Source organism: Mya arenaria, chromosome 8 (assembly GCF_026914265.1).
Source record: "Mya arenaria isolate MELC-2E11 chromosome 8, ASM2691426v1".
Lineage (NCBI taxonomy): Eukaryota > Metazoa > Mollusca > Bivalvia > Myida > Myidae > Mya > Mya arenaria.
In genome coordinates this window covers 68,966,184-68,990,098 of record NC_069129.1, presented here as the reverse complement: position 1 = coordinate 68,990,098, position 23,915 = coordinate 68,966,184, and the positions used below count along the sequence as shown (strand labels likewise).

Sequence of the window (23,915 nt, the reverse complement as noted above, 5' to 3'; positions counted from 1 at the left end):
GAATAAGTTGGTATGCATAGCACATGACGAAGCTTCATTGCTTCAAAGTTATGGTGGCTTATAGGAGTCACACTTCAAAGGAGTGGGAGTGGTCTAGTGCCATAGGTTTTTGCCTCTCATCCAGAGGTTATGGGTTCAAAATGCCCAAGGAGTACTTTCCATGGCCTCTCAGAAAAACACCAGTTCTGGTTTCTAGTCGGGGATACAGTCACGACTGACTCATATCAGCCTTAGCTGTCTTCACATCAAAATGAAAAATACTTCATCAGTTGTACAATCATTATTTTATTAATCAGTAACTTTCCAATAACTGAAGACGATGTTTCATCCAATATGTATTGCCAGTTTGTTGGACCGATCAGCTCCGACTTGTATTCGCTCTGTAATGCAGCTGTCACTTGCACAAACTTAAGATTAAATCTTACTTGTTTACAGTCAAGAATGAACATATTAAAGACATGAAGTATAAATTGTTTTGGTTATTTTAATATTTCAGTAGTATAAAATGTAATGCGCAGATATTCTCATAAATAAAGCAGAACGATTTACACAAATTGAAAAGAATGAAAACAAAAAACTTACATGTACTAGGCTAATATACTGGTAACTCATAATACCATTTTATTATACGCTTTCCAGAGAGTCATAGATATTATTATCAGCGACAAAAAATGATCGCACGGAACAGAATGGAAAATTGACGTTTAGCATAGGTAAACAGCTCATCATCACATTCAGGGATGTGATTGACCTGGCAGCTCGAGGGCTGAAACATTTTCAGCCATGGGTTTATGGGGCGCTCTTGGGATCAAAAGCGCACTGCTGTAGAAGAAAAATGGCTTTTTAGAAGCTCTTTTGAGGGCTCTCCAGACTTTAAATTCGAAGCAAACTTGAATTTTAACTTTTTTGGGGGGGGGGGGGGGGGGGGGGGGGTCTCTGGTGCCATTAGAGCTGCGGAATTCCGTGAATCCGTGGACAAATCACATCCCTGACATTACAAATACATACATACAAACAATAAATACATGCATAGTTACATTGTAATGCAATTTTATGTTTTAAAAGATGTATCACCCTTTCAAATATTGAAAAAGCAATTTCATATTTTTTAGTTTTCAAATTTTAGCCTGTGCTTACTTCCAAATAAAATGTCCAAGCAAGCGCACAGGGCTTTGACACAATTTAAGCAACACCTTCGTTCGCATACAAATTGGTGTGCTTTTCATAAAAACAATTACTAATTGTCATTATATCTTTCTTTAAGCAAATTTAATAAAAAGAAAAAAAATGGTATGTTTTAGTGTAAGATTGCAAAATAATCAACCTGTGAACAACAAAGTCAATATTTAATTCCTGGCTAAACCACTTGTGAAATATGGATTTTGGTGCTCACTCGGTGAAATTTATAATGATTTTTTAGCTGAAACAAACAATAAATCTCACTGTAGTTGTATATATAACAGCAGTATTTAGTACACTCTTACACATTTACAATGTTGATTAATGATAATAATTAGAACTTTGCATTCATGGAAAAAAAATCAACCAATATCAAGGTAAAAGAAACACACATTTGGACTCCTGATAAGAAACCAGATTCATTTCTACAGACCGTGAACATTCCAAGGAATATCACATCATCTTCTTTCCCAGATCCAGGTCTGTAACAGAAACATCTAAAACATACTAGAGCTATCACAGAATTTTCAGGGAATTTGTATAAAAATCAAAGAGTTTGAAAAGAAATTAAATAGATGATATAACATCTAACTAATGTTCGAGCATCTGTTTTTGTCTAATGTTTTGTATGAAAGCAAATGTTCAAGTTTAAAAAATGGTATAACCATCCTAACAAATGGTAAGTTGTGTTTACATCTGAAACAATCTTTAAACAAACAAAAGCATTTTTTTTACTAAATTATTATTTTTTACTTGATTATTATTTGTCATAATAAGTGAGATACTCAGTTTTGATCAAAGGGAAGTAACTACAATTGATTTTAAAGCAGTTCTTGAAGTTGATAATAACACCCGTTTCTGTACTCTACTGATTTTTCACTGATAAAACTCTTTTTTCACCAAAAAGCATGAAAGAATATGATATATACAAAAGCCAGAACATAAAACCAGAGTCCTAAAACTGCTATCGGTGAAACAGAACATTAAGAACTTAAAAATCATGTCACTATTTACACACTTTAGGCAGATGCATGTACAATGCTTTTTAGGGGTTGTCCTTGTACTTGATTATTTTTCCCAGCATGCTCATAAACTCCTGGAGTTCCCCGATATGCATACTCTCTGGCACCGTAATGTTCACCTTGTCACCATCCGCAGCCACCACCGTCTGAACATAGAGTGAAAACATTCTTTTCTATTATACTGTTTTATGGACAAATTATGCCATACCTATTTAATCATAGAATTACATGACCTGGGCTGTCAATAAGTTTTAGTTTAAAGTTTCTAAATTGAGGAATTACAGCCCTGCTAGGTAATTTTAAAATTGAGCTCTTCATAACCTAGGTCCATATTCACTAATGTCTTGATCTGAGTTTGAGACTTAAATTTGTTGTAAAAATGCTATTACAGGAGCAAAAATGGTCAAAACTGCTGTATCAGTTACAAATAATCTTATCTACAATGAAGCCCACATCCTTCGTTATATAAGTCATAACATAGTTGCAAATAAATTTAGATATAATATCGGAGTGGTGCAAAATAAACAACATGGCAATACATCCATTGAAAACGAATTGCATGTTGCTGGTTTCAAATGCAAAGTTAAGAAATGCATGTGCACTCAAATTATTCGTAGACAATGTACTTATTGAAAATGTAACTTCGAAGAAATTGCTTGGAATTGTTATTGATTCATCATTGTCATGGAACCTGCAAGTTGACTTTGTCTGCAAGAAAGTAACTGCAAAGATAGCTCTTTTAAAAAGACTTAATTACTTTTTAACGGATCAAATGAGACATTTGTTTTATAAATCGTATATACTTCCTATGTTTGACTATTGTTGTAGTGTTTGGGGGAAAAGCAAGCAAACGCATACGAAACGAATAACCATGCTTCAAAAAAGAGCTGCTAAAATTATTCTCTTTAAGCCTATTAGAACGCCATCGCATGAATTATTTAAACAATTAGAATGGCTTCAATTTGAATACCGTTGCAAATATCAAACGGCTGTTATGGTATATAAATCTATTAACAATCTTACACCGAGTTATATAAGAGACATTATAAAGTTATCAAACAATACAAGATATGGATTACGATCTTCTACGCGACAAGACATTGCCCACATTCGACATAAAACTCAATACAAGAAACACTCGTTTGCATGCTACAGCGGGACAGTTTGGAACTCTTTACCAGAACGAATACGTAAATCGAACACGGAAAATACATTTAAAGCCTGCTGCAAGAAGTTCTTTTTACATCATCAATTGCAAAAACCGTTGTAAGAATTGTACGCATAATTCCATGACTATTGTTTTTTTACATTATATATATCTCGATTAAGGTGTTAAATACATGTGTGACTGTCCTACTTACTCAGTTAATAAATTTTAATGATACGATTTGTTAACCTTTATGTACAAATTGATGTATTGTTCGGCATTGATCTTATAATTAATGTATTATATTCATGTTTCTTTATGTTTTCGTATAACATTTTAATACGTACCCTTTTGAAATAACATAAATTTATGCTTACGTTTTCATTCTAAGCATTTATGTGTGTGTGCGTGTGTATGTTCTTTCAGAAGGCCACATTGTAAATAAGTCGTGTGTTATGTTTGTTTATAATATGATGCCTATGTCTTAATGTGTTACCTTCTTTAAATAAAGTTATTATTATTATTATTATTATTATAGATATTTTGAACCATTTAGAATTTATCTTTTTGAGCTAGAGTCTTAAACTGAGGCCCAAGATGCTAGTGAACATGATCCCTGCATTCTGAGAACATTTAAGACAAAATTTTATACCAAAAAATTATGTACAATATTGTGAATATACTACTGATAATCACGTAATACAGTGGAAACAAGTCCATCAGTATAAATAAAACTGACATCAAAGTGTTCAAGTGTTTGCTTAGATTGTTTATGAGAAATTGGCCTAACACAAAGTCAGAGGAATGATATTAAAAACAAAAAAGTACACATTTTTTGCTATAAATTAGCTGGCTCACATGCGCTTTGATCTGAGCATTTTGACTGGTTCTTATTGATAACCATAGACCTATAGAGTAATTTGCAGGCTAAGCTTGAAAGTTTCTGGTCATCATATCAATTAACACAGATACAACATAGAAAAGCCATGCTACTGTCTCTCACCGTTCGTCGCCCAGGGTCTACTGGGCTGCCAGCCATTGACATGAGAGTTTCATCAGGCTGCATCTGTCTCTTCATGGCCGGGGTTACGGGTAATCGGGGGTCAAACTTTGGGGTCACCATTGGCGTCGCTCCCCAGCCCAGTACAGACATGTTCCGAGAACCTGCTAAAGCTGGCGTCACAAAACTGCCAAAGCATAGTCAGAATTAAGTTATACATATCTTCAAGTATAAAGGTTGTGTGAGAACATATGTTCCGCAAGTAACACAAATCCCATGCAGATTGGGTAGTATGCGGAATCAATTCCTACAACCAGATGTTACCCGGTAAACAGAAATGTTCTGTTGGGAGAAATAAAACTTACACAAAATCCTATAAAATGTTACAAGAACACCACTAGCTGATTTCAAAGCTCGTATTCCTTACTCAAAAACAGGGCTGAGGCACAAGTCAAAACAATTATTAAACCCAAGGTTATGAGTCTTGTTACTCTATGTGTACTGTCTCTGGATACATGCATTTTAAGTTTCATTTGAATATCCTGAGAACTTTTTTTAGCTACTGTGAAAGTTCACTTTTTTGTAAGACAATGGCAAGAGCACATAAGCTTTGACACACCTCCACTATTTTTCTTCCAAAAAAACAGACAGGCAAGATGAAAATTGCCCAGTTATCAAACAAACTAGTACCTGTTTGAAGGGTCGGGCATTGCATTGGGATTAAATGTGACTCCTTTAGCTTTGTTTGTTGCTCTTTTTCTAGTGGTCTGAAATGCAAACAGCATAAGAAATGACTTAATCGCATAATCAATCAATGGACTCACTGAAAATAAATATTTTTACAGATCATTAATTTGTGAGGTACATGATACAATAATAAGAACTTGATGAAAAATAAATAATCTAATGACTAGTAGATGCAATATTAAAATTGAATCATGTGCAGAAATGTTATCAGTTCATAAAACATTATTTCCAAGGGATGAAAATATTTCAAAGGGATGTTTTAGCCATTGAAAATTAAATTTGAACGTTTTATGCATTGGTTTTGTGAAGTTTAACATGGGCATGATAGCTCATTGTTAGAGCATTTCTTTTGAGGTGGGAGTTCCTGTGCTCAATCCAAGACTGTGTCATATCAAATATAATTATAAAAATAGTATCAGTGACTCCCTTGCCTGGTTCTCTATTTTGAGTGTAGTACTTGGAAACTTGGGAGTACTCAGTACTGGTTGAAATCAATGAAAACTGTATGTTGTTAATTCTAGCTACACCAAGGGGCCTATTAAAATAAGACTCTCTAAGAGCAAAGCAAATTCACCCAGACTCCATTGTATCTGACACCATCTCTCCCACTCAACAACCAACAAGTCCAGAGCTATCACTGGATTGTGATAAGTATACAAAATAATCAAAGGGCAATAACTTTAAAATACCATACACAAGATAATGTTTTGCTCAGCACTTCTCCTCAACACAGGCAATATCTGTATTAAGTTTGAAGTCAATACCTTCAAAACATATGGAGTTGTGGAGGAAAGTAGATATATCCCAATGACCGAGAACAGGCTGAAGGGGCTAGGTGATTTCCTATATATAGTGCAGATATAAAAGGACTCCATCGGAAATAAAAAAGTGTACTTTCAAAGGCTCTCCTATATTCAAGGTATGTTATATACTTAAATTCAATGCTTCAATGTCAATTTTAAATCACACTTCACATTATTTACCATAGTCAACTTATGGGCATCACTTACACGTTTGACTGCAGATGTGCCAGCAGTCTGTCCCTCCTCAGGTATCGTATCGATCAACCGCATTGTCTTGTACTTACTCCTGTACAAACAAAGCGTTAAGCTGTATCATATCATTGTTTATCATATCAATACCTTTAACTTAAATTACTTTGAGTTCAAGCTCCTTTCGAAGAAAACTGACTACCGGTATGTTATAAAGAGTGGACATTAAGTTTTTGACCAACCAGGATGCCCAGACAAAGATATTTGAACCGTCTACTCAAAATGCAAATTGGTATTTTTATTTAACAGAAAAAGCTGTCAGACACCAGCCTGCACATAGCTTAATGTCAGAAGAAAACGCAAAGTGGTTCTCACAGTGCGTCTTTGCTGGTCTGGAGACTAGAGGGCACAGAGACAGGCGGCTGACTGGGCACGGCAGTGGGCTCCTCCTCGCCTTCCTGGTCAGTGTACTCTGGATATATGAACACGACAAATTATAAACTTGTAAAGCTACTATGAATGAAACGGGTTGGTTACTTTGGTTGAATATTGATTTTACTTAACTAAGATGGAAGTAAAAATATAGCGTTCTGAAAAATACATTTTCATATTATATTAAAACGAGAGATAAAATCATTCTTTTGCCTTCTTCCAAATCACTTTGACTCTAAATATTTATCTCCAAAAAATACTTACCTATGTACTCAAGCAATGTCATCTGCAACTCTCTCTGAAAGTAAAAGACAAAGTGAGAAAAATTGTGTGAACTAAACAATATTTGATTCATCAATTAATACATGTGACAAGTGAAAAATTGCCAGCCTGCTGTAAGTTATTAATGTATGTAAACTATTAAAGAATGATTTAACATCAACTTGTTCTCGGGAGATTTGGGCAAAAACACTATCAGCTACAGGGGCAAGATTTAAAGTTATTTTAAACTCTTAATCATCTGGAGGTACCAGGCTGTCAAAACTAAATTATCTGTAGATCTATGCATTCCTGACTTTAAAATGAGCAACCTCAAAGAATTATATTCACAAAATTCTAAATAAACATACAGGTGAGAGTTTGAGCATTATCTGTGTGTAATGTTTGTTGATGGCTTTCTTTACAGCTTCCGACTCTTCCTCATATTCCTGCTTGCACTGCTCCACTGAAAATACAAATATGGAATTAATTGTCTGCAAAAGTTAATTATGATAAAATACCATTAAAAACAAAATTGTAAGATAATGTTAATATTTTACAATCTGCAAAACGATTCTTATTATACAGTGTTAATTGAACTTATTAAGAACCATTTTCCTAAGTTAAACTGAATCTTACAAAATTTTGCAAAAGATGTTTTGATTAAACAAATAACCTTTCAATTCAGAGTGATTTACAAACCATTAAGTCTGAAGTCATTAAGAATTCCTTTCATTTTATCTTCACTTTGTTTCTGAGACATTCCATTAATGAGGTCATCCTCATGTGATGCCGACAGCACTGGCTTTGCATGCTTCGTCGGTGCTGTTGTATTTCTCTTACGTGGCATTCTTCTCCTTTTTGAACTATATTTAATGATTATAAACACAAGTAAATATTTCATGTCAATCAAGAATTTCTAGGTTCATAATGTGACTCTACATAAAATGTCACTGATGTGGCCAATCCTAGCTTGGTCTATTGGCAGTCATTTGACCGTCAACCCAGGTGTTGCTAATTTGATCCCCTGTCTAACCACTTTAAATACAAATCGTCTTTGCGGAGGGAAGTTAAATGAGAATCTGGTATGACAGTGCTAAAACTCCTTAATTGGGACATGCTAATTGACAAACCAGGGCCATATACTAACTGTGCACTATTATCTGATTTGCCACAAAATATTCCCACAATAATGTGCATTAAATGAAATTTTAGACACTCATCTGTTTCAATAAAACTTATTTTTTGTGTACGGAACTAATATAGAATAACATTATCTGGTAATATTTCTTGTTTTCATGATATTTTATAGGCGCAATATGTTTTAACCTGGAATCCTGATCGGAATAACTACCCTTCGTACAAAACAATTGGTACGTGAAGGATTAGTCCAAATAATTGTACGTTGACGGATTTTTTTTAGATTTTTGATATGGCAAATCCTTCACGTACAAATTGTTTAGTATCAAAAGTGGGTAGTTGTTCCGATCAGGATTCCGGGTTAAAGCATATAGCGTCTATAAAATATCATAAAAACAAGAAATATTACCAGATAATGTTATTTTATATTAGTTCCGTACACAATTTTTTTTTATCCAACTTATAATTATGAATTTGACGGCTTTTCTTCATTTCATTCTGTCAAAACATAACGATATATACATGAAGGGCACCTGCAAGGCTTCAGGGCACAGTTTAAAATCGCTCGGAACATTTCGGCCATGGCCGAGTTGTTACGATTGTATAACGAGGTCTATCTCGAAGCTTTGTCGGAGGAGGCCGAGTTATTAGGATTGTATCGAGTTGTTCCCCTTCGCATAATTGTTATCTGTGTCAGTCAACTTTCGTTTTATTGGAAAGGTAAACAACTTGTTTTAATGGATTAAATGCGTGTTTAGTGCAAAATAACTTTTCACTTACATGGCAAAATATGAATATAACTCTTTATGATCAATTTCAACCATAAAATACTTCACTTAACAATTTCAATATTTCAATATCAAACACCCCCGTTTTTTGCACAATCCCGTTTAGACGTTAGGGATTGGAAGAATCCCGTATAACACGTCAATTATTTTAGACTACGTGAAGGATTTGCCACATCAAAAATTGTAAAAAAATTCTGTTAACATACTATTATTTGGACTAGTTCCGAATGTGCTGTCAATTTGTTTTAAATGTTTTATGTTGTTTCTGGGAGTAAGATTGTATTATTGGTCCCAGGTTGTTTTAATAAAGAAGTATAATTACCAATGATTTGTCATTGATTAAACATAAATCAACCAATATTTTTGTATACAAAAGATCACTCAAACCGTATGTATCGTATTGGTAACGTGTAACCGACATAGCAATCTTTACGACTCAGTATTTCATGTCATCTATAATTTGCAAACGCGTTCATTTTCTACAAAATTGTTAATCAGAAATATGGCTATTCCGAAATATTTGTTGGGTCCCTACGATTTCGGATAAATGGTGTTCAACTGTATATATGTGTCAGTTAAAACATAAAAGAGTACAAACCTTATATGAGGATCGGTCCAGTTGGGATTATTTTTAGTTGAAACCGCTTAATTGGTACGAATGAGACGAGTGCGAAAAACTATTCCAAAATTCCCTTAAGAAACATTCACAATGAAATTTCACCTGCTCTGTGAAATGTAACTTAATTCTCAAAACGTATGTAAGGCTTTTAATGTGACCAATAGCTAATAAACCTGTTATATGACCAAAGATTATACAAAATTCATCAAATATTATTTTGAAGTTTTTCAATGTTGCCGCTTTCTTTTAACCCAAAGAAAATTCGAACCATCTTTTTCTTTGTGGCAATAAAAATGAGGATGGTAAAAGCCGGTCGCTAGCAACCTCTTTTAATCTTGGACTTGAAAATCCAAATTTTAGTTATAGTAAGTAATATTATCGCTCTTGATATATATATATATATATTTCTATCATACATGTACATGTATATCAAAGCTATACAATTGCATAAGAATGTCAATAATTAACATACTTCCGTTTGAAAAACTGCATTAATTGAAGATGTGAACAAATTAAATCTAGACTATTTCTGATTATATGTTATCATTAAACGGCGGCGGAAACTATTCAATCCGAAAAAATCCAGCCTATGCAATCATCACTGATGGCGACAGCTTGATCTTCATATGCCATTGTTGCCCAGTTGACAATTCATGCAGATTGATTTTACTTTTTTACCAGTTATTGGTTATTGTTTCCCTTAGACCATGATATGTTACATGGTTGAGTGATTTCTTTGAGATTGGTCAGGTGACTGTAATTATCATTGTTGCAAAGATTTTCCCTCCAGTGTTCAAAAGGCTTAAGAAGTTGTGGAAGTTTTTGATTTGATTTGGTCCAAGTAAAGGAAAACTATTTAGATCATTTTTTTGCATTTGATCTTTCAACTATTCTATTTGTGTTTGCAATGTGTTGGAAATGTAATCATGCATTTTGTAGATTTGTCAGCCTGAATTATGTATTTTCGTGGTATTAGACTTTTGGGGATCGGTTTCAATATAGCATAATTTGCTAATTATTCTTTACATTTAATATTGCGTTCATGGTTTTGGGTTTTTCCTCCGTTATAACCAGCATGAATTGCATTCACCTGAGAGATGTGTGATTGGGAGTGAGAAGTTCAGTCACTCAGACTTGGAAGGTGATTAATGTAAACTGTTTTGTACATGTTTGTTTGTTGCATATGTACATTGTTAAGTCATTGTATGTGTTATGTCTTTTTAACGCCACTAGACAATTACTTGACGTATGTGTAATATCATACTTAAGTAACGCATATATTCTTTGTTTACTATATACATTATGTTTATATTACAACAAAAGTTATATATGTATTGTAATAAGTATTGCTACCCATTTCTATTTTCAGAACGTGCTCTCTTATATTATATGGAACATTATAAGGATTACGTTTATTTGAAGTATATGAATATGGATGTTTATGATAACAGAAATGGTGCATTAAAAATAAAAACAAAACCAGTATGCCTTTCTACCACTTCCATAAGAACTATTTGATTAGTGTAAAAGTTTAGAATGGTAATGCCATTGCGGTGACTATAAATGAAAAAGATCCATGTATGTTTGAAGGAAACCAACAACGTGATATTTTACATATGCCAAAAACGTATGACAAGTTGTTGTTTTTATTTCTGTCATTCCAAATAACTCCAACTTTTGTTGCAGCTCTAAATCGGCCTCGTGAAAATGGCATTCACCATCGGTGGAATTAAGCCAGCGAAATTGAATAGGAGTTTTTAAATACATTCATTTTACCGATTGATACTGAAGTTTTGGTGTCCATCATAGCTACAATGCTCAATGTTGGCATATATTTTGTCTGCATTATCAACAGATGGTATCTCCAAATTAAGTGCCACATCTTTAACCTTATATCCGAGTTTCTATTATAAAGAACTCCACGGCTGATGACGCCCATGTCATAAAGAGGAGGAAAACTGCTCCGATCTTTCAGTGCACGGAGCTGACACTCGTAAATAGAGGTGGATATCAGAACCGTTACTTTATAATACGTGACATTATTATGAACAAGTGAAACACAGATTCCCTAAATAACAATCCAAACAGAAAACGGACGGTTTCAGGATCAGACATTAGAGAGGGCGCAATTGAAGGATGAGCTCCCCCCTCACAGGAACCGGGAAGCATATGCCTTATCGTTGTGTAGGGGCTTTGGTGTTCTCCACTATAAGGACATTTTGGCTGATCTTATTTCTTACATGGTGCAATCTACGTGTAATCTATACATATGTTTTGCACAATATTAGCACAGATACATAGTTAAAGCTGCCTTATTCGACCATTGACTAATGGAATCCTTCTACTTAAGTGTGTTTGCATGAATATGATGATAATATGATAATCGCGATACTAATAAAAGTGTGTTATACTCTGTTGCTCACATCGCATCATGCATGCATAACAAGTTTAAACGATACGCAAGTTAAAGGTCGTCGGCGGCGGTGGCCTTTACACCCTTGCGGTCAATATTTTGTACATATCCTCAAACATAAGTGTGTATAATTCCATCGTACATACATGGGTGTGCCTCGAAATCAAGTATATACTATGGAATACTTTGATTTTAATTTTTTAATTAACGTTCTTGATGAATTCACGTTGAAAGAGAACATTTTTCTATGATTTATTTGAATAAAATAGTTATATATTGCCACTGGTAACTGATTTTTAACAAAGTGCGTGATTTGAAAAAAACAAAACAAACAACAACAGCCTTTGATTCGTTTCATGGTTAAAGTTATGTAGAAGAATAAACATTCATTTATTTTCTTTACCGTTATTTCTCTTTTTGAACAGTGGTAATAGCAGATATATACATGCAGATACACTTATGCTAAAACCAGCAGCGTAGAAGGTCATGTCGTAACCACCCGATATGTCGCACAGCCACCCTGAAGAAGAACAAATTAGGTAAGCAAAGTATAATTGCATGACGAAAATATGCATTTTAATATTTTCTGATTATTTGAATATTGAAACTATTACGAGGTCATAATAGCAAACTCATTATACAACGGTGACGAACTGCACTATTTACTTATATGTCCATTGTTTAATCCTATCAGAAAAAATACATCCATTGTCGTTTTTACTCAAGACCTAATGCCTCGAGTTTTAGTGAAGTTTTTGTAAAAACCTGGATACCTAAAGGAAGATAGCATTTTTGTTAAAATCTTAGTTAATCACTATAAACGAATCTGATCATGTGTTCAATAGTTTTTCATTACTGTGTCGGTTATATTGTACATATTTTAATTCAAATAAGTGAATTTGTTTTGTTATAAAAATAATACTATTTGAATAATCACATTTCCCTTACTAATTATATTTGTTTGCTATAATGATGGCATTATGAACTCCAAACGTGTTGTGAAGCCGCCATAAACCCGTCCCTTTATACCTCTTGTACCTGTGTTCACGTGTAGTTATATTGAGTTTTCACGTGCTTTTGCGTAAATGTAACTGTGATATAATAAAATAATATTGAGTTCAGTTGAGTTGCAAAATAAAAAAAAAGTCTACTAATGCACATTGTTATTCCAATAGGTTCAGAGAACTATGACAAAGAATACATGCCTGCAAAGGGTGGTCCGATTAAGTTGGCTAATCCCTCCATGAGCATGATGACACCGAAGGCATTATCAAAATGTTCCAGTCCAACAATATCAATAACAACTATGGAAACAAGAGCTTCAGTCGCTGCGGAAAACATACCAAAGCAAGCTGCTAAGAATGCAATTGGAACGTATGTTTTACACAAGGGGATTACAGCAACACCTATGCCACATACAAAAATAGAAACACCATACAGAAGTGACGTACTAACATACTCTCTGTCTCCTAGGCAGCCATATAAAAGAATTCCTCCCATATGAACAATACCAATAAGCGAGATCAAGAAAGCTGCGCTCGACTCTTGTATGCCGACACTCTGCGACTTCCCGACAAGAAATACATATGGCACATCATACCAAAAATACATAACAAAAATTGACACTGAGAATAACAACAACGGCACGTTTTTGAATAACCCAAGTAAAGGGTGTATACAACCGCAACGTTGAGACTGCTTTTCAATCTGACGGGAGACTAACGAATTTAAGCTTCTTGAAAGTGTTGTCGCGGGATTCTTACAGTTTTCATGAGGAATATTCTTTTCCAAAAGTTTTTCATCACTGTCAGTTACCTTGCGTTTATCATCGATGACGTTTATACCTTCCGGTATTTGGTCAGACAATTCTTTATCACTGCTCTCTGTAATTGACAAAGTCATTTCTATCGACTCTAGTGGTCGATAGAGTGCACCACATACTATAATATTTGCAACAATGCCACTGAGAATTAGTAAACTTCCTCTCCAGCCAAACTTTGAAATCAGTGTATACGTCAACGGTGCAAATATTACGGTTCCTAAACCAGATCCTGATTCGGCTATTCCTATTGCCAGAGCTCGGCGTTTGTTGAAGTAATTGGCGACAATGACAACTGAGTTGAAATACGGCAGTGACATTCCAATTCCGGAAAGAAGGCCATAGCTAAGTGTTAACATTAACACTGAACTTGAAAATGTACCGAGGAAAAATCCAATGAAAGCAATTAATCCACCAAACATTGTTGAGTTTCTATATCCAAATTTTCTTGATATTACAGAAGCTATTGGGCCACATAACAATGGCATAGAGAAGAACAGAGATCCTATCCACGCTGTGTTACTTTTTGATTTTTTAAAGTCCTTAAGGAAATGCTCGTACAAAATTCCAAAAGAGTAGCTGCATCCATCGTATATTATATTAAATATCAACGAAGCTCCAACAATGACCCACCCCCAACTTCCGTCGGGTACGAAGTAGCCTTCCGTCATTTTCTTAAATTATTAGGTTACACAGCTCAGGCATTTATGTTTATTTATAACACACAGCCAATTTTGTTCATACTCGTATGCTAGATACAGCACATGATTTCTAATAGCATAAGTATAATCAATATAGCTAGGCAAAGCGTGCTATGCATGGATTAACACGTTCTCTTTCATGCGTTCCTGATCACAGTAAACGTTTGATTGGCCAATTGAGAACAGGATATATTGGTGAAATGGGTTACAGTTTACAACCTATACTTCATTAATAGTTGGTCACGGATATATTTATCTTAAACCTGTTTGGATTATTTGAGGTCATGTGCGGTTCATAAACATGTTTAGGTCAGTTTTTGGTCCGAAGTTAATCTTTGAGCTGTGACCTTTTAGACAAGCTCAAGTGGCGGCTATAGCGGCGGGGGGATAAGGGCCCGTGCCCCCCTCCCTCCAGTTGGCTTGCAAATGAACTTTATTGTTACCTTAAATTGATACCATAATAATTAAAACGCTGTTACATTTAAGTTTGTTTGCATGAATATGATGATAATCGCGATACAAATAAAATTGTGTCATGCTCTAGCTGTTGCTCATTTCGCATAATGCATGCATAACAAGTTTAAACATTATGCACGTTAAAGGCCGTCGTCGGCGGCGGCCTTAACACTCTTGCAGTCAATAGTTTGTACGTAGGAATAATTAAGCCATTTTATGACAAATTACAGACAAAAACAACGATTCTTAACAAAACCTGGTAACTATAGTACTACCCATAAAAATGACCGCCACTACAGCAATGCCCAAAACCGGACAAGTCATATTTGAACTCAAATTTGCTTTTCTACAACCAATAAAATCTAAACCTTCTGTGCATTTTTGATAGCTCAATCTATAATCTATACATTGAAATACATTACTTGACACACAAAAAGAAACCGCGAGTAATTAATGAACCCAGTCAGTGTTGTTGTTTTCACTTGTAAGTCAGAAATGTATTTGGATTCCTAAATTCTATCATTCTGTCCCTATACATGAACACCATTTTGCAAATACATTTTGCTTGCAGAAGATAAACATTAACACAATTCAATAAACACGTAAGGCACAGCGAACCTTCTGTTCGTTAACAATCCAAATTCATCGACTAAACATGCAATTTGTTGATTGAGTCCGAACTCCCCTGAAACTTTAATACTTGCACAATTAAGGCCCGAAGTCGCTCACATACCCTCGGACATACGTGTATATTTTATCGTGCATGAAATTAATGGACATGGCTCGCAATCAAATATATAATATGGAATACATTGATTCATAACGTTTAAAATTCTAACATTATTTATTATCTGTCTTGATGAATATTTATGCAAAAAGCTATAGAAACAAGCTCAGTAGCAAAATGTTTAAACATAAACCCGGTTTAGTGGCACTGGGCAAACGCCAAAGACATAGAACAAAAAATCACAAACAAGAAACAGAAGAACAGCATAAAACTCCCCTAACAGCACAGTGCATACATACTATATATATATATATATACTAAATAGGTATGTTTATCATGAATTGTTAGGTACCGCCTTGGAACGGTCAGTAAAATGTAAATTTACTGGAGGTTTAAACCAGTTTATGTGCACAAACCTCACTCTTATCCCAACAATCCTTAATAAAGAGAAAACGCAAAAGGTAAATCTTATCAAAGTACTTATTGAACTCCCGTTGTAAGAGAACATTTTTCACTATAACTTTATTCTAATAAAAAACCTGCTTTACTAGTCAATGGTTACTGATTTATAACTTTATTCTAATGGAAAACCTGCTTAACTAGTCACTGGTAACTGATCTATAACTTTATTCTAATGGAAAACCTGCTTAACTAGTCACTGGTAACTGATTTTTAACAAAGTTCATGATTTGGAAAAAAACAAAACATTTTCATACGATATGTAGAAGAATAGACATTCATTCAATTTCTTTACCGCTATTTCTCTTTTTGAACAGTGGTAATAGCAGATATATACATGCAGATACACTTATGCTAAAACCAGCAGCGTAGAAGGTCATGTCGTAGCCACCCGATATGTCGCACAGCCACCCTGAAGAAGAAAAAAAATAGGTAATCAAAGTGATTGCATGACGAAAATATACATTTTAATATTTTCTGATAATTTGAGTATTGAAACTTTTACCAGATCATAATAGCAAACTCATTATACAACGATGCAAAAAATACATCCATTGTCGTTTTTACTTAAGACCTTATGTCTTGAATTTTAGTGAAGTTTTAAATTGTAAGAACCCGGATATACCTTGAAGACACCATTTTGGGTTAAAATCTTAGTAAATCACTTTAAACGAATCTGATCATGTGTTCAATAGTTTTTCATTAGTTTTCTCCCACCTCAGATAAGTAGATCCAATAATTTAACCATGCTAGATATTCTTATCTTGCCCACGGGCGAAGATAAAATGCCCGTATGGAACTTCTTTTAATGGTCACCATTTTGTAATTACCTCCCTTGTTGAAGACTGTCGTCTGTAGCGCATCATAGAAACCTTGTCTTGTGGCAATATTTAGAACGCTATTTAATTATTTCTCGCTTCAAATGTCACCAGAAAACAGTTTTCACGCACCTTTCAAGAAATAATGCTTCACTCTTATTAGAACTATTTAAAGACCGATCAGACCATTTACATACTCTGAATCACTGCGCGAATATCCATGACAACCACGAATTATCGCATATCCGTACGCATTTATTTTCACTAAGCACAAAAGAGTTCCAGCAAAAAATACATTTTTACTTAATTTTGTTTAACTGAGGTGGGAGAAAAAGCATCTACCATAGCCGCTCGTGTAAGATAGGTTCATCCCGACCCTCGCGCAGGGTGTTTTGCGGAAACTCGGTAAACCTCGTTTCCGCAAAACACCCTACGCTCGGGTCGGGATGAACCTATCTTACACTCTCTGCCATGGAAGATACTTATAATCTCATTACTGTATCGGTTATATTGTGCCTTAATTCAAATACGTGAATTTGTTTTGCTATAAAAATAATAGTACTATTAGAACTAACCACATTTCCCTTACTAATTATATTTGTTTTGTATAATGATGAACTCCAAAGCTGTTGTGAAGCCGCCATTAACCCACCTGTAGTTATATTGAGTTTTCACATGTTTTTTTACTTAAATGTATCGCAGTGTCATTTCAATGCTTTATTGAAATAACGTTTATCGTAATCATTGAAATAAACGTTGAATCGATTACTGAGTTTCATATCATCATTTGTCCCTTCCGCAATTAAACTTGCTATGCATTCATGTACGCGTTAGATTATTATAGCTAGAGCGTAGATTACTTGTTAAGGTAGTTTATACCTCTAACACTAGCATCTCATTTAAACTGATCTCTTGGAAAAACTACATGTGTATATATATTAGTTTAATTAGAACTCTTTAATGGCATTTTGAATAAATGCCCTTTTTTCATTCAATCAACGTGTTTGTTTTTCCCTTCGTCCATACGTCCTAAACTTGGTCAATACATAAATGAAATTTTATGGAAAAACATTTATAAACTTGAACAAATAAACTATTAGTTGTGTGTCACCTTTTTAACCGTTAAGGTATTTTCTTAGCATTGATTATTATTTTTAACCAATCATTTGACTAGATTTCATCACGTGACACGCCTAAGCCAATGACATTGTTCTTGGCCATTCTCAGATATTTTTCAGCGTGGGCGATTGCCTCGCCAAACTTAATAAATGTTTGATTACCTCCTCCTTCTATGAGAATATTCTTATTTGATATTATTTACATTATTTCCTGTTCATGATTTATATTGCAGGTACGGTATATCATTTGTTCTACCATTTCATCATTTCACCATTATTGAACCATTTGTGTTTCATGACTTTATATGACATTATATCTATTTGTATTGCCGTCGACAGAACAGTGTATTTATGTATTGGCCATAATTCGCTTGACCATTGCTTAACTAGCATGATTTACAATATATAGTTTACATATATATTGCAGTCTTCCCGTCTTCTATGAACCTTAAAAGCCCATCCGGCAACAAATGTAAACTGTGATATAATAAAATAATATTGAGTTCAGATGAGTTGCAAAAATACGAATAAAGTCTACTAATGCACATTGTTATTCCAATAGGTTTATAGAATTATGACAAAGAATACATGCCTGCAAAGGGTGGTCCAATTAAGTTGGCTAATCCCTCCATGAGCATGATGACACCGAAGGCATTATCAAAATATTCCAGTCCAACAATATCAATAACAACTATGGAAACAAGAGCTTCAGTCGCTGCAGAAAACATACCAAAGCAAGCTGCTAAGAATGCAATTGGAACGTATGTTTTACACAAGGGGATTACAGCAACACCTATGCCACATAAAAAAATAGAAACACCATACAGAAGTGACGTACTAACATACTTTTTGTCTCCCAGGCAGCCATATAAAAGAATTCCTCCCATATGAACAATACCAATAAGCGAGATCAAGAAAGCTGCGCTCGACTCTTGTATGCCGACACTCTGCGACTTCCCGACAAGAAATACATATGGCACATCATACCAAAAATACATAACAAAAATTGACACTGAGAATAACAACAACGGCACGTTTTTGAATAACCCAAGTAAAGGGTGTATACAACCGCAACGTTGAGACTGCTTTTCAATCTGACGGGAGACTAACGAATTTAAGCTTCTTGAAAGTCTTGTCGCGGAATTCTTACAGTTTTCATGAAGAATATTCTTTTCCAAAAGTGTTTCATCACTGTCAGTATCCTTGCGTTTATCATCGATGGCGTGTATACTTTCCGGTATTTGGTCAGACAATTCTTTATCACTGCACTCTGTAATTGACTCTAGTGGTCGATAGAGAGCACCACATACTATAATATTTGCAACAATGCCACTGAGAATTAGTAAACTTCCTCTCCAGCCAAACTTTGAAATCAGTGTGTACGTCAACGGTGCAAATATTACGGTTCCTAAACCAGATCCTGATTCGGCTATTCCTATTGCCAGAGCTCGGCGTTTGTTGAAGTAATTGGCGACAATGACAACTGAGTTGAAATACGGAAGTGACATTCCAATTCCGGAAAGAAGGCCATAGCTAAATGTTAACATTAACACTGAACTTGAAAATGTACCGAGGAAAAATCCAATGAAAGCTATTAATCCACCAAACATTGTTGAGTTTCTATATCCAAATTTTCTTGATATTACAGAAGCTAGTGGGCCACATAACAATGGCATAGAGAAGAACAGAGATCCTATCCACGCTGTGTTACTTTTTGTTTCTCTAAAGTCCTTAAGGAAATGCTCGTACAAAATTCCGAAAGAGTAGCTGCATCCATCGTATATTATATTAAATATCAACGAAGCTGCAACAATGACCCACCCCCAACCTCCGTCGGGGACGAAGATGTGTTCCGTCATTTTTTAAATTTATTTAGTTTACACAGCTTAAGCATTTATGTACAGCTTTATTTCATAACCCACAGCCATGTTTGTTTAAACTCGTATGCTAATCTACAACACATGCTTATCAATAGCATGTGTACAATTGGATCAATATAGCCTAATAAGGCAAAGCGTGCTATGCGTGAATTAACACGTCCTGTTTCACGCATTCCCGATATCAGTCAACGTTTGAATAATCACTTGAGAACAGGATATATTGGTGAAATGGGTTACAATTTACAAACTATACTTCATTAATAATTTGTCATGGAAATATTTATCCTAAACCATTTAGATTATTTAACGTCATGTGCGGTTCATAAACATGTTTAGGTCAGTTTTTTGGTCCGAAGTTAACCTTTGAGTTGTGACCTTTTGGACAAGTTATAGTGGCGGTTCAAGCGGGGGGCATAAGGGCCCGTGTCCCCCCTCCCTCCAGTTGGCCTGCAAATGAACTTTATTTTAAACTTAAAGTGACAGTCTTATTCAAAATCAAAACGTACACATGTTTAACAAACATAAATGTTGAGTTACCTTTTTCAGAGTAACTTACTTTATAGCAAATATCTACCTATTAATCTGCTTAACGCAGTAGAAACATAGTCAGCACATATAGAGCAGAAGGTAACGCGCAGCGATGTGGTGCGAAAGGTTGCGTGTTCGTATCCGTAGAGGTTAATATTTCTATTGTTTTTTATTTTTGCATTATTTTTAATTTTCATAATGTTGCATTTTTGTCAACAAAGCTGGGTTCGTGTTAGTTTGCTACTTATTTTACCATGTTCATCCAGTTTTATAACAATGTATTTCATAGAATTTTAAAACAATTTGTATAACAATGTAGTTCATAGAATTTTAAAACAATATTTTTATAATACATTAACAAATGATTTTAGTTTTTAAATAATGTGAGCTTTGATCGCGATAAGTTAGTACTTATGATTGGATGTGTGTGATAAAAACTAACTCTATCTTTGCACGATTTTAACATGCATTTTTTGTGAAATGTCTACATGTATGTATTGAACATAGGAAATAACAAGAAGGAGAAATTGAGTTTCGAACTCACAAACGTTGTTACCTATCATTAGAACTCCAGCATGCTACTGATACTGCTATGACAACCTGTACATAAGAGGTGTTACTTTAATTACCATCATGAGCTATGATTGAAATAATTACCCAATACATGATTTTACCAAACTTTCTTTAAATACTCAAGTATATACATTCACGGCTCAATGTGTGAAATCGGTTCATAGTTTAATCATATAATACACTTATTGTTTTGCAAATGTATAGACATACGAATTCATAATTATACATACACATACATATTCAGTCAAGACTCGTTATATCGCAGTCGTATGGATCTCTGTAAATACTTCGAGATAACGAACATTAGAAATAATCGAAATACAAAAGTGTTTAATCTAAATCGAAAAAAAGTCAAAACGTTCCCGACAAAACCAGAACATCGAGATAACAGAGTTCTGCATAGCGAGTTTCGACTGTTAATCACTCAAAATGAACCGGTTTGGGTTTTAAGTTATGAAGTTTAAGACTGTTTTCATCCTTTGTTTTTTTCTATTCCAAAAAAAGTTGTACTGAAACGATGAAATATGTGAGTACTTTAAATAAATAACGGGCGTACTTTGCGTTGTTTTGGTTAAGTAATAGTCAGATGACATGAAGTAAAATCTTATTCTCTAGCTAACTTAGAATACAACCTCATCGGCTGACACATTTTCCACGCAAAACCTAACGCATGGAGTGTGTATCGGTTGAGCGGCAGAATGCGGGTTTTCTATCACTCGCGATTTCAAGCTATATGAATATACACCACATACATTACATTGACATTTGGTTTCTGTATTTCTTCATTTGAGCAACAAGAGCATTTTTATTTGCTTGGTAGGCAGGATAGACTAGTGATAAAACGATGATCGAAAGTCGATTATTTGTGTCCGAGGTCGGCGATAATCGATTTCTTTATTCCATAATCGATTATCGCTAATGTACGGCAAAGGGAAGTAACCGTGTTGTTTATGTTCTGATTTTCTTTAAAACGGGAAATGGTACAAACTTATACGGGGTTATACGGCAATTTATTCTCAATTATTTTAGAATTTAGTTATCTCCTAAAAACATTTTACTAAATTATCAATTGTAACCTGGAATGTATAACAAAACAGCATATAAAACATAACTGATTGTAATATGTTCATTCATTTAAAGACATGTACGTACAAACCAATATAGTTTTGGATATATTTGTAATATATTCACTTGTTCCGTTTCGATTATATAATCGATGATTGATCGAAATGGCTCGTCCGATTATTTTCGATGATCGATTATGACATTGGTCCGATTTTCAATCCCTAGGATAGACCATACATTTTGGAATATAACCAGAACAATAGAACATATCCACTATGCCAAAAGTTATTTATTTTACTTAGTTGAAAATGCTCCCTACCTTAACCAGTCGGAGTAGTTTGTTATTGGTCTCAGCTTACATCTTCTTGCGCGATACACCCTAAATCCCCTTCGCACCCATTAACCCGCCATTACATGTTAAAATGTCATTTTCAAAATACATATTAGTTATTTAAATGGAAATAATGTAGAAGTTGTATTTCTTAACTTTATTAGAGCCTTTGCATAACAATCATTTATTCTATATCATTGCCTTTATAATAAACAACAACATTTTTGTACTGAATATGAATTTTAGAAAATATAGGTATAGACTTAACTAAATATATGAACCGAACAGTACCCGTGCGTGTGTAATAAAACTGGCTTATCCGTTTATCATGTCCTTAAAATTCTAGGGACATGCGCTAATCTTTGACACGCGTTGTATAATGCATTGACACCTTTCATGGTGTGAAATTATTGTGTATTGTAATAAACCTGTTATGAAGAGTTCCTTGAGAAAATATACTACAGCATACAGACGACCAAAGATACTCAGTTATTACTTTTACATTTTAGGTGAAAACATAAAATTACCCAAGAACAATATTCAAATACAACTAACACAAATTTATAGTAACACATCTCAGCTAATGAAGTTCCGCGAGTTCAACAACAACCAAAATGTACATCACTGTGGTGTCTTTGCAACAGCTGTTGAATTTTGTTTTAAAAATGGCTATGTAAATAGAAATGTCAAGTTCGTTGTAAGTGAAATGAGCCTTCAGCCGTCTAGAAAATAAAAAAAAAATATCAGTCTCCTAAAATAATGAAAAGTCGCGATCGGCAGCGTTTTCTGGTATCCCTAAGACTTTAAAAATAAAAACATCCTGTTCATTTGAAATGCCAGAATTCGTCCGAAGGTTAGTATAGTTACTTGCGATAATAGACAATGCAGAAAAAGACTCCACATGAAATGCGTCGGCATAAAAATTAAAAATAGACGATCAGTCAGATGGCAGAAATACATTAGACAACTGGTCGTGGCAGTGCATCTCCTGCAACAAAATCAAAAGTTAATGATGCACAATTACTCCAAATTGATTTATACTACAATTCATGTTGTTGCTTTTTTTACTTACCAAACATGATAAATACATATCTCATAATGGACATCGTGTTGAATTTGAAAGAAAAGTGAAAAAAAAACAAGATATTTCTACCTCATGTTATGATAGTTGATCACTGTAAATATTTTAGCATTCACCAGTCATTTAATATTTTTGCGAATTCAGCTATTAAATACACGGTTACAATCTTGTTATCAGTAATTTATATTTTGCATAAATGCATTATTTAGTAAAAAAATAAGGGTTTATTACTCAAAATTTATGTTTGTTATAAATGTGTTTGTATCGATTACAAATACGAGTGTCACTTCAACAAAAAATGTTAGAATTCCTGAAGTACTGAGTTAACTTGCAAAATTGATTTACATGTATTCATGCATTGTTTCTATTTGTATTACTATTATCATTAGTATACGTATAACTGAATTTGATATCGAAAAATCATAACCAAAAAACAATGTGTTTGTTATTCGTGACATTAATTTTTAGTACATGCGTATATTTTATGTTTTTTTATCTTTGCCTTAGTTCATTATTTGTTGTATTGATATAAAATATGAAATAATTATCATCAAATATCTAATGTTTTAATCAACTGTAATCTTTTGTAATCCTATTACCCCCGCGGTCATTCACACCTTCA

General features: G+C 34.2%; 3 protein-coding genes across 4 annotated transcripts; all 3 read right to left on the bottom strand.

The window, feature by feature from the left end:
* Positions 1 to 930: 930 nt before the first annotated feature.
* Positions 931 to 9,557, bottom strand: LOC128244928 (borealin-like). The gene is made up of 9 exons (XM_052963081.1): positions 9,304 to 9,557; positions 7,480 to 7,643; positions 7,149 to 7,243; positions 6,784 to 6,817; positions 6,463 to 6,559; positions 6,106 to 6,184; positions 5,039 to 5,115; positions 4,352 to 4,535; positions 931 to 2,347 (listed from the first exon to the last, which is right to left on the bottom strand). Exons 2-9 carry the CDS (start codon positions 7,625 to 7,627, stop codon positions 2,225 to 2,227), a joined length of 837 nt encoding a protein of 278 aa, XP_052819041.1. The 5' UTR covers positions 7,628 to 7,643; positions 9,304 to 9,557; the 3' UTR covers positions 931 to 2,224.
* A 2,475-nt stretch (positions 9,558 to 12,032) lies between these two features.
* LOC128242246 (monocarboxylate transporter 12-like) lies at positions 12,033 to 15,375 on the bottom strand. The gene is made up of 2 exons (XM_052959338.1): positions 12,943 to 15,375; positions 12,033 to 12,257 (listed from the first exon to the last, which is right to left on the bottom strand). The coding sequence occupies exons 1-2, from the start codon at positions 14,225 to 14,227 to the stop codon at positions 12,124 to 12,126; spliced, it is 1,419 nt and encodes a 472-aa protein (XP_052815298.1). The 5' UTR covers positions 14,228 to 15,375; the 3' UTR covers positions 12,033 to 12,123.
* Positions 15,376 to 15,560: 185 nt separating this feature from the next.
* Positions 15,561 to 19,810, bottom strand: LOC128242247 (monocarboxylate transporter 12-like). Of its 2 annotated transcripts, none has more exons than XM_052959340.1 (2): positions 18,682 to 19,810; positions 15,561 to 16,311 (listed from the first exon to the last, which is right to left on the bottom strand). In XM_052959340.1, the coding sequence occupies exons 1-2, from the start codon at positions 19,692 to 19,694 to the stop codon at positions 16,254 to 16,256; spliced, it is 1,071 nt and encodes a 356-aa protein (XP_052815300.1). In that variant the 5' UTR covers positions 19,695 to 19,810; the 3' UTR covers positions 15,561 to 16,253. The 2 variants fall into 2 exon arrangements, with proteins under 2 accessions (XP_052815300.1, XP_052815299.1); XM_052959339.1 differs by having other exon boundaries at positions 15,562 to 16,311; positions 18,428 to 19,810.
* Between the last annotated feature and the right edge of the window lie 4,105 nt (positions 19,811 to 23,915).